The 11027-nt window shown below is 36.7% G+C and overlaps 1 protein-coding gene across 1 annotated transcript in view; it reads right to left on the bottom strand.

Moving 5' to 3' along the window:
• Positions 1-11027, bottom strand: part of LOC107726071 (adhesion G protein-coupled receptor A3-like) — a gene marked incomplete at its 3' end in the record, with an annotated part of 50603 nt that overhangs the window by 32392 nt on the left and 7184 nt on the right. The window contains exon 2 of the mRNA XM_016535546.1: positions 6223-6294. Coding sequence (XP_016391032.1) covers positions 6223-6294 — 72 coding nt within the window. The remainder of the gene's footprint in view (positions 1-6222; positions 6295-11027) is intronic.

Consider the following 11027-nt stretch of genomic DNA (forward strand, 5'->3'; position numbering starts at 1 on the left):
GTTTCAACACATATGGCTTTTTGGCTAGGTTTAAAGGAAAAGAGCACTTTTAGATCAACAAGGCAATAATAGATGGCACCCGTGGAGGTAGGAAAGCATAGTTATTTATGAACCGCAGAATTGCTTGTAATAAAAATTCAAATGCAAAAAAGGCAGTAGAGCTGGCTGTTTCTGTCAGTGGTAAGATTTAATTTAGAATGTTTGTGATAACGTAAGAAAAGTATTTTAAATGTTTTGCTACTTGCTTAAGCAACGGTGTTGTGCTCTGTGTAAGATATTGTGCAACGGTTGCTCGAGTGTAAAAACAAAAATGCAATGCATTATCGAACATTTAGATGATAAATATTTTATTTTTTTGCAAAATGTCTAAAAAATGCTTCCCTCCACCCCTCAAATAAAAAAAAAATCCCCTCTCAGTATTTATATAATTTTTTACCTCTAATACACCACTATGTCCAACTGTCTTTGTGCGCGCGCACGACTTCCGGTGCGTGAGGCGTGTACGCGCTCTGGCGTAGTTTACGTTAATGGGTGTCGCGGGAGGAGCAAACAACAGACACCGTTTATTAACAGAAAATAAACAGTGTCCAGAAAAATGGGAATCAAGTGCCCAAAATAAACAGGGGATCTGGTGTCGTCGTCGTGCTGCGGGGTTCGTGAAGGGAAGGGCAGTGGTCAGGAAGGAAGGAAGGGTCCAGGTAAGGGGCGGAGTCCGGCGGCCGCTCGCGCTCCCCTCTCCGGTCCGGGGCGCTTCTATCAGCGGCTTCGTCCTTCTCTCTGCCCACGGCGCTTGAAGGGACTAGACGGCCCGGCATCCTTGCCCGACGGCCGTGTAACGGGTGCGGTTCTCGTCCGGACTGCGGGTCCGGCAGCTCACGACTCTGGCGGCACGGGAGTCCCTCTACGCACCCCTCCTGGACCCACGAGGACACCAGCGTGCATGCACGGGGAAGAGACCGGTAATTAGTAAAATTAATGCATTTTTATTTGTAAAATCTATTTTAAAAGTATATAAATATGAATGTATTAATAATTAAGTTGAAATAGTAGTTTTTTTCAGCAAGGATGCATTCAATTGATCGAAAGTGACTATAAAAACATTTATAACGTTAGAAAAGTTTTTAGTTTTGGTTACACTTTATTTTAAGGTGTCCTTGTTACAGTGTAGCTATACATTTAAGTACTGAGTAATATTAATTAACTACATACATACTTACTGTATGGTTAGGGTTAGGATTAGGGTTTGTCTTAGTGTTACTTGCATGTAATCATGCATAATTTATTGTTCTTACATGTAAGTACGTGTAACAAAGACACCTTAAATTAAAGTGTTACCTTTATTTCAAATAAATGGTGCTCTGAACTTTGTATTCAAAGAACCCTGCATATATAAATAATTTATTTCTTGAGCAGCAAATCAGCATATTAGAATGATTTCTGAAGGATCATGTGACACTGAAGACTGGAGTAATGATGCTAAAAATTCAGCTTTTTTCATACTAATTGCATTTCATATAAATTCCTACAATGAACAATGAATTGCCCATTCAGTATGCACTTGACTTGTGCATTTTATTCGACATCAAAGGAATAATTTACATTAAAATATATTCCGATAGAAAACATGTATTTTAAACTGTGATCATATTAAAGCAGATGCAGCCTTGGTGAACATAAGAGACTTTTTTCAAACTGACTATAATAAGCCACATTCCCTCTAAAATGATGAAATTTATCAGTTTACAAATAACCCTGAAATACCTTAACAAGACCTGGAGTAAGCACATGGAAAACACACCCTTAGAAGAATTCCTCACGGATGACTTAAGTAAAGCACTTCCATGTTTCCTGCTTCAGATCCATTAATAAGTCTTAAATGGAGCAAGCACAAATAAATCAATGCTTTCTTTAAATAACGAAACTTCTAGAATGAGCTTATTGTGTCAATGCCTTTATTCTGCACTTCTTTGAAAGAAACCAGTTCTGTGAACACGTCTATTGGTCATCGGCTGCTGTTCATTGTAAAATCTGGGTCATGTATTATCAAGCAGCAGTATAAGGGAAAGTGCACCTAAACAGCAACACTAAATACGGCATTTCAATGTACAGCCTCTAAATTTAGCTCTAGCATTTGACCAGCGCTGCTACAGTGAGTGACTCTGAATCTCTAACGGAAGTACAGAGCAGAGAGGTAAACCGATGCCAAGACCAGACAATTGTGCTCCCTGAAGAGGCAACCGCTATAATTAACTTTCACTTGACCAGCCCCCTCAGTATGACCTCCCCCGAGGTCTCCAACAGCCTTGTGATCATTCACCGGCACCTCACTCTCTGCTTGACAACATTAGCACCTTGTCCACTTCAGAAGGAGGAACAATTGGCTTTGCACCGTCCCCAAAAACCTGCTGGTCTTTGACCAGGAAGACCGGATGTTGACACCAAATAAACATTTCAGAACAACTCAGAATGCCAATAGTGACAAAACAAAACACGATTGTTTCCATTATAATCAACGGAGACATCACTTTACTATGAATTAATTGCTTTGAGTTGTAATCATAACATATTTAAATAATCCATCATAACATCAAGACAAATAATCAAAGTACTCTGGGTGTTACTTTTTCATATCATCATTTGATTCTCAAACCCTTGTGGAAAAGCGGTGCACTTAATTATATTTAGTTCTAGTTTAAAGTACAAATGTAATAAATCTTTAATAATCTATTTTTATGATTTAACCCTTAAACGCATGCAATGTTTCGCCAATCATTATTACATAGCCGGGTCTTTAGCGACCCGGACCTATATATCCAGCACGGATGGACCTCTAACTACTGCAATAGCAAAAAATGATCTTGATATTTTAAGAACAGTTACAGAAGAATAAAATTAAGCATATTTCGTTTCCTTTTGAAACTTAAAAGGGTTCAATTTGAGCAGATGATTTTACCATCGCTGTCATCGTCAGAGCGCACTTCCACAGTACATTCAGCATCTGGCTCATATTCACGATCTCAACCATATTCTCAAAACTATTGTTTTCAATGACTTCATATTCAATATTTTGATCACTGGCAGTTTATTCACCACATCCAGCATCAAATAGCTGTGACATTTATATTTCATTGCGTTTAGTAATTGCTCTGCAGTAAAGCCATTCAAACCAGTTCAATTTTTGCTGATGATATTTGTTTGTTTTATGCCTGCATCACTGGCAGCTTATTCACCACATCCAGCATAAAATGACAGTGACATTTGTATTTCATTACGTATAGTAATTGCTCTGCAGTAAAGCCATTCAAATCAGTTCAATTTTTGCTGATGATATTCGTTTGTTTTATGCCTGCGGTAATTATGAGTGAAACGTCACGTCATTATTGTGTATCAAACAGTGCCACCTTGAGGAAAAAAGATGCATTGCACAAATTGAGTCATCAGATATGTAAATATAGTCGCGCAGGAAAAAAAACTTACACATTTACATACCTCGGGTCTGTAAACTTATCCTATAAACTTTTTACAAAAAATGAATCAGAAAACAGGCATTCTTTTATATTTTACTATTTTTTCTTGTTATATTGTTTATAATGAATAAATTAAGGAATACTAAGAAAGTTGATGTCTAACTTTAAAAAATGAAGGGGGGAGAGGGTAGAGAATGATGTCCCGGGTCGCTAAAGACCCGATGTATGCATTTAAGGGTTAAGTTTAAAGTTAATCCATAATTGAGATTTAAATCTGAGTTTAAAGTTATGGTGCAACAGGAAATAAAGTTAATCTTAAATATAACTTAAATCCGATCAAAATGATGGGTTAAAAATGTAAACCTGCTTATTTTTAAAGGTTTGAAGTTTGGTGCAACAGAATTATTAGATAAACCTTGATTTAATCTAGATTTAAAATTAATCAATGCAAACCATTTAGCTATAATTTCATTTGAAAAAAAAATGCACATTAGGCCTAATGACTGAAGTGGGCAAGCGACAATAGGCCTAGTGATAATTTAAAATATAATTTGAAGAAGTGTTTCTTTCACAAAATGAGTATTGTATATATAACTATAAAATATACTATTTTTATATATACTATATTTTTCTCCCTCTTCACCAGGCACTCATGTCACTTTCATTTCTTTCAGGATAAATAAATGAATTCACGTGTTGTAAATCAGTCTGTAGGCCTAAAGCGCACATAGCCCCTAAATTTAGCAATCAACTATGCATATTATAAACTTAACATTTAACATACAACATTTTTTCTATTAAATGATTTTATCTTTGTTACTCTTAGTTATAAAGGATGGTAGCACAGCATTTTTGAATGATTGTCTTCATGAGTTTGTCTGCATCCATATTACATGTTTCCTCTTACTTGTAAAGTATGGTAGCAGTTATTTCTTCTAGTTCTTTCAAAGCAGTTCTTTCTGCGTTTCCGCTCACATATTTTTAAATCTATTTCATTGAGGTTCCAAATAATGGCTCAATGGCTTCGATATAACACCTAGAAGCATATATTCTTATGCACACATGCAAAGTATGTTGCAGCTGTATTTCTATGAAATTCTGTAGTAATTGCTCTGCAGTAAAGCCATTCAAACCACTTCATCATTCAACATCACGTCATCATTGTGTATCAAACAGTGCCACCTTGAGGAAAAAAAAATGCATTGCACATATTGAGTCATCAGATGTCAAATGTAGTTGCGCAGGAAAAAATACTTAGCCTACACATTTACATACCTCGGGTCTCTAGCAACCCTATACACTTTTTACAAAAAAATTAATCAGAAAACTGGCATTCTTTTATATTTCACTATTTCTTTCTTGTCATATTGTTTATAATTAATAGATTAAGGAATACTAAGAAAGTTGATGTCTAACTTTAAAAAATGAAGGGGGGAGAGGGTACAGAATGATGTCCCGGGTCGCTAAAGACCCGAGGTATGCATTTAAGGGTTAAAGAAGTACACTTATTTTGATGTGCTGACTGAACGTCCTAAAGCACATGTAAAGTACTTGATTATAATTTTCAATAAGGTTAATATATATAAAATGTAGTAAATTGCAACCTAATCACAAATGTGTAATTACAAATATATGTTAATAGAAATGACATTCAAGTGTATTTTAGTTTAACAAATGTAATTAACATGATTATAAAAATTACATATAAAGATGTACTTAAGTCCTACTCAAGAGTGTCAAAAACACTAATTGCATTTCATATAAATTTAAACTACAAAACATTTTAATTTAATCACAATTAATGTGCACTTAAGTGTTTGAAATCATTACATTCATTTCAGACTTAAGCATATTCTTTGAAGGGGTCCTATTATGCCCATTTATGAAGTCTTGATTTGGTTTTTGGGTGAACTAGAATAGGTTTTCATGCTTGATTGTTCTAAAAATGCTTTATTTTTCACATAGTTTACTAATGTAAAAATGCAATAATCTGCAGCACATCTCTTCCCAGTCTGTCTTAAACACCCCGTTTAGCTCCTGTTTCGATGAAGCCCCTCCTTCTGAAATACGAAACATGCTCTGATTGGTAAGCTAGCTTAGCGTGTTCCAGAAATGAGAGTTTCATCTGCTCAGCTGTAAATATTAATGATGGCGTCAATTTTGCCATACCAATTCGAGCCCGATTCAGCCCCTGAGAACGTTTATGAACAAGAGGATCGTGCAGAGGCTTTGCAAGCATGGATTTTACAGCACGTCTTAGAGTGGAATGTTTTCTGGTTTTTTTTAACCAGACCTCGTCCCCTTTTTTGTGCATTCTGTGTGTGAAATTGTGATTTCACGATATCTGGAAAAAATGCGCAGTAGTCCGAATGAGCCGTTTGCTGTAGTTCTTGAAAAGCCTTTTCTGTTAAAGCGAATATCTCCTTTTAGAGTGGACATTGAGCTTTGTTACCTTGCAGACCTTTTTATGCTCAAACTGCAACATTACACACTAAAGTTGAAAAAGTATAATATAAAACAGCATGAAAGGCAGGCATAAAAGTATATTACGTCCAAAATAAGTCCTCTTTTTAAAAGTATGATAAAGTGTACATCTTTTTCACAAGGGACAAAGAGGTCCTTAAGGAGACAAAATTGATGTAACCACTCAGAAATGTTCCTAATCACAATCTATTAACGGTGTATACGATTAAATGTTCTAAAATGGAGAATATAACAAATAAACTAAGAGAAAAGTAGCACAAATTAAACTTACAGTCGTTCCAGTGATGACAAACCAATGAAAGAGCCATTCAGAAGTTCCTGGATTTTATTGTTACTCAAAATCCTGTGGAGAAAACAAAAAAGATTGATATGAAAAATCATGTGACCCCAGACAAATAAAATTTCAACTGTAAAACTGAACGTGTTATTTTCTTGCAAGTTCATCCTCAAATTCATATTCCTCATCCTCTGGACTCAATGGATAAAAGATTGATATGAAAAATCATGTGACCCCAGACAAATAAAATTTGAAACTTGTAAGTAAAAACTTGAACTTCAACTGTAAAACTGAACGTGTTATTTTCTTGCAAGTTCATCCTCAAATTCATATTCCTCATCCTCTGGACTCAATGGATAAAGTAACTCAGAAGAAAACAATTTTGCTCATTGTATAACATTACATAAATTCTACATGAGCATTCATTGCAAAAGCTTTATTACCAAAGTGACCAGGCAAATAAAGACCAGGCAGCTGAAAATACAAAAGTCTAGCTAAGCTCTTAATCATCAGAAAGAAGACATGGAAAATAACCATAGCAGCCAACTGGGGTAGTTACAGGTCTGTACTGGTAACCTAAAGGTTTTATGGACTACATCACTATTGTGGCCTAACGAAAACTGGACTGTACTTGTAGTAAGTGTTCTGTAAATTAGGATTGGATGAAAATTTCTGCTAAATGACAAAAAAAAACCTTATGGCAGAAAGTACATCAATTGATTAAACCCATGTATCCTATTTGATCACTTCTGATTCAGTCCAACAGTACAGGTCTGAAACAAATCGGATTTCGCCTTGCTTCAATTTTCCACACAGATGACGGCCAATTGGCTGACATGACTATCAGTGGAGCGGCGCTTTAGTGGCTGCTCAGGCAAACAGCAGAAAATCTGTTTTGCTATAAATGGTTACAGTGCTAAACACAGTCTTTGCCAGCTTACAAGTGACATGCAAGGAAGAAAACACTTGCAATGGATAAATAATGCACTGCATTTAACTAGGTTCTATTTTGAAACATGAAATTACTGCAAAATGAAACTAAAGTCTCTAATTTCAGGTCACACATTAGTCTGGGGTCCAATTCTCACTATTAACTACGACTTTTGCCTCAATAAACTCCTAATTTACCGCTTATTAATAGGTTTTAATTCGCACAATGTAAAAGTCAACAAGAAATCAAAACTACCGTTTACCGTTTAATACCGTTTACTCTCTTAATACACATTCCTGGACTTATTGTGCGAGATTCAGTGTGTTATTCATGAATGAATTAAAAATGTCATCGAATTGCAATCACTTGCTCCTCCTCTAAAACGACTTTCCTTTTTGGCTGATGTCATCGAGGCCGCTTAGGTTTCAACCAATAGGAGCCAGATGTATCCTCCACTACAATTTCTGGTATTGATCACTCACTTTTCACAATCTAATAAGCTCTTAATGAATGAAATCAAGTCTCCCACTTTATTTTTATTAGTTAATTAATTAATTAAATGTATTTATTTAGTCCCGTTTCACTTATGTGTTTTAATAAACAGCAATGAGACTTTATGCATCCTAACCAAATCAAAATCTTGGTTTACATTAAAACAGCCAGTCTAATATTTGGAGATATGTTCTGCAATAGGCCAAAAAATGGATACACAGCCAAAACGAACAAATTTAAAGCTTGACCTTTATGCAACAGAATAACACGTAGACAATACTATAGAAAGAGTTTATCATTCATGTTCAATTAAACTGAAGCTGGAGAGATTACATACAATATGTAATGGTTCTCTCAAATTATATTCTCATCTGTCTGCAATTACAGTTGTGCTTTTGTTTTTTCTTTGTGTTTTTCAATCTGGGCAACTTAAATCTCAGCTTTCCAAATCTATTCCTTGACAAAAGGAGGAAGAAAAATGCCTGGGAACATTCTGAAGTTTGTATGGATAAACATGCAGACGCTGCCTTGTGACTCTGATCTGTCGAGATAAATTTGAGCGCGATACTGATATTCATGAGCGCAGCGATCTGCCAGCTGGGAGCCATTCCAACCTATGAATGGCTTATTGTTCTCTCTGCATATTAAGCAATGGAAGGAAGTATTTTATTGTCGTCAAAATTTTTTAACAGTTTTATTTATTCGTTACTTGACCCATGGATGTTGTGTTCACTATTGCTGCCAACTAGCATTTTAAGTTGAGTTGCAACCATGGAAGTCTAAGGTAATCCAAAAACTATTAAGGAATATTTCAACGCTTTTCTGAAATCTCACGCTGCAGTCACCAGGTGTGCTTTGGGGAGGAAAGATCACTCCAGGTGTAGCTTTCAACACTTGCCTAAGAGAAACAAGCTCTACGTCTGGCTCACATAAAAGACAGCTGCACACACATTACACACAAGATCCGTTTACAACAGAAATTGCTATAAACTGATCCCAATGTCACTGTTGGGTGGAGATTTAGTAACTTTCCTAAAGCCATTTACAAGATATATTTAAGAAGCGGTAAAGCATAAACAAACTCTCAAACTCCATATCCAAGCATATACGCTGCAATGAAGAAGCAACAGAGCTTTTCTTCCATATTGTGATGTACATCTAAGTATAAAGGATTACTGAACAAGAAAAAATGTAGGAGGAGGACTTGGTTCAATTCAGCGGGTGTTGACAGGATTTTGAGAAGTGAACGTTGCACTCAAAAATGGAGGTAGATGAACGTGAGCTTGCAAATGATTGGAGAAGTCCTGCATGTCTTAAGTTAAGTTGAGCTGAAGATGAACTTGATGATTGACGAACTTTACACAGTAGGGCTGGGTAAAAAATATTGATATCTCGATTTTAATCGATTCTCATTTTTACGGAACGATATTGATTCTTAAATCCCAAGAATCGATTAGTCTAGCCCGTTTTCAGTTAATGGACGGAACGTTGAAAGGCACTTCCCATCCAATATATTGCAATAAGCTGAGAATCGAATTGAATCGTGAAATTTGTGTCAAAACCCAGCACTATTACACAGTCACTGAACACTGAACTGACCGGAACTGGAAAAAAAAAAAATGACACTATTGTCTTCCCAAAGCTGCTTTACAGCAGAATTTGATTTGTCTTATATTTGATGAAGTTTCTATCACTGATTCTGTTACTTCCCTGTTTAATACTGCAGGCTGCTTTCATAATCCCTATTCCCTATAAAGCGCAACATAAATATAAAGGTGACTTGACGTCACCATTTTGATTAAAAATAAATAAATAAATAAAAATGAAACCTATGCATGGATGACTCATACACAACAAGATCTATAACATGCATTCAGAAAACAGGGTGAATTTCCATTTCATGCTGACTTCAACAAGACTGATGCATTTTTTAAAGTACTGACTACCAACCTGAATACAAAAAATACAATACAATCAAAATGCTTAAAATTTAACAACGCTGTAAACCGGGGAGCCTTTTCTAAACCTTGTTAAAAGGGTGGCACAATAAACCTGCTGACCCCACATATGCGTGTGAAGGAAAGGATTTCCCACACCAGGTTTAGAAAAAGAAATCGATTTTCTGGGTCAAAGAAGGTCAAAAGAAGTAGTAGGACTCCATGGATAACTATTGCCTGGAAACACCACATTCGGTCATAACCTGCCTACATTCTATAGGAAGAAAACTTTGCATGAAGTGAATGAACTGCTGAGTTTGCAAGGCATAAACACCCTCATCCTGTCTGTAAATAGTTCAAATGTGGCATTCATTCATGTGCCAAACCAAGCAACCGAGACACCATGAATGAAGTTTAAGTTTGGCTATTGTAATGCTGAGACTTCCTGTACAGGGCCTGAGAACTCGACTCGGCTGAATTTTAATTACCATTCTCATTCAATGGGACCAGCTCACAAAGCTTCACCATAGTGTAACGCTGAGGAACAGTTATAACATCAATCTAGGGTTCCTAAAGCAAATACCAGTTTCAGCAGAAATAGTTTTGGAGGGCTAAAACATTGACGTTTAATTTGTGCTTCTTCAATGGCACGTTTTGTCTGTTTCAGCATCCATTTCAACAGGCAAACATGTTAGCAGTGTGGACGCTCTTCACTGTGACCACAAATGATGCTAGAATAGCAAAAATGCAAAAACTGTAAATACATAAAAACATTTTTGGCTAAGAGGTGGCTCACTGCCGAAGAACTTCATTAGGACTGGTTTATCAACTAAAGTCCGGGACACGCCAAGCCAACGGTCGGCCGTTAGCCAACGGCGAGCAACGGTCGGGCTAGTTTGTTTGGTGTGTTCCACTCGTCGGGCTCACGTCGGCGGCAGTTTGCCCGATTCAACATGTTGAATCGGCGTCGGAGCCGTCGGCGCGAGTGAGAGCTTCTGATTGGATGTTCAGTTTAGCGAACGAGTCAGTGCCCGAGAATTAAAGCGAAAGTGATGAAAACAAGCACCTAAATGAAAGCGGTACAGACAGAAGGCTGTTTAAATGTTATGTGAACTTTCCCAATCATTCTAATACACGAATGTTTTCATAACAACATGAGCCGCTTAAAATGATTAAAGTTATCAACGTCACTGATATTCAAAATGGTAAGCAAGCGCTGCTTTGTTTACGTTTCGTATATCTGCGTTTATCTCGTATATCTTTGTTTCGGTTTCTCCTTGAATGACGAATATATAGTATTGATAGCTGCTGATATAGACAGTTAATTCCTCTCACGCATGCGCAGAACGCACGTGTTAGTTTGCCGTCGGCTGTAGTCTGTGCGGTGTGTTCAAGCGCAGCTTTTTGGTCCGACGCTGCCGACGTGAGGCGACAACACC

The sequence above is a fragment of the Sinocyclocheilus rhinocerous genome, unplaced genomic scaffold (genome assembly GCF_001515625.1).
Source record: "Sinocyclocheilus rhinocerous isolate Xijiao unplaced genomic scaffold, SAMN03320098_v1.1 scaffold1297, whole genome shotgun sequence".
In the NCBI taxonomy this organism is placed as follows: domain Eukaryota; kingdom Metazoa; phylum Chordata; class Actinopteri; order Cypriniformes; family Cyprinidae; genus Sinocyclocheilus; species Sinocyclocheilus rhinocerous.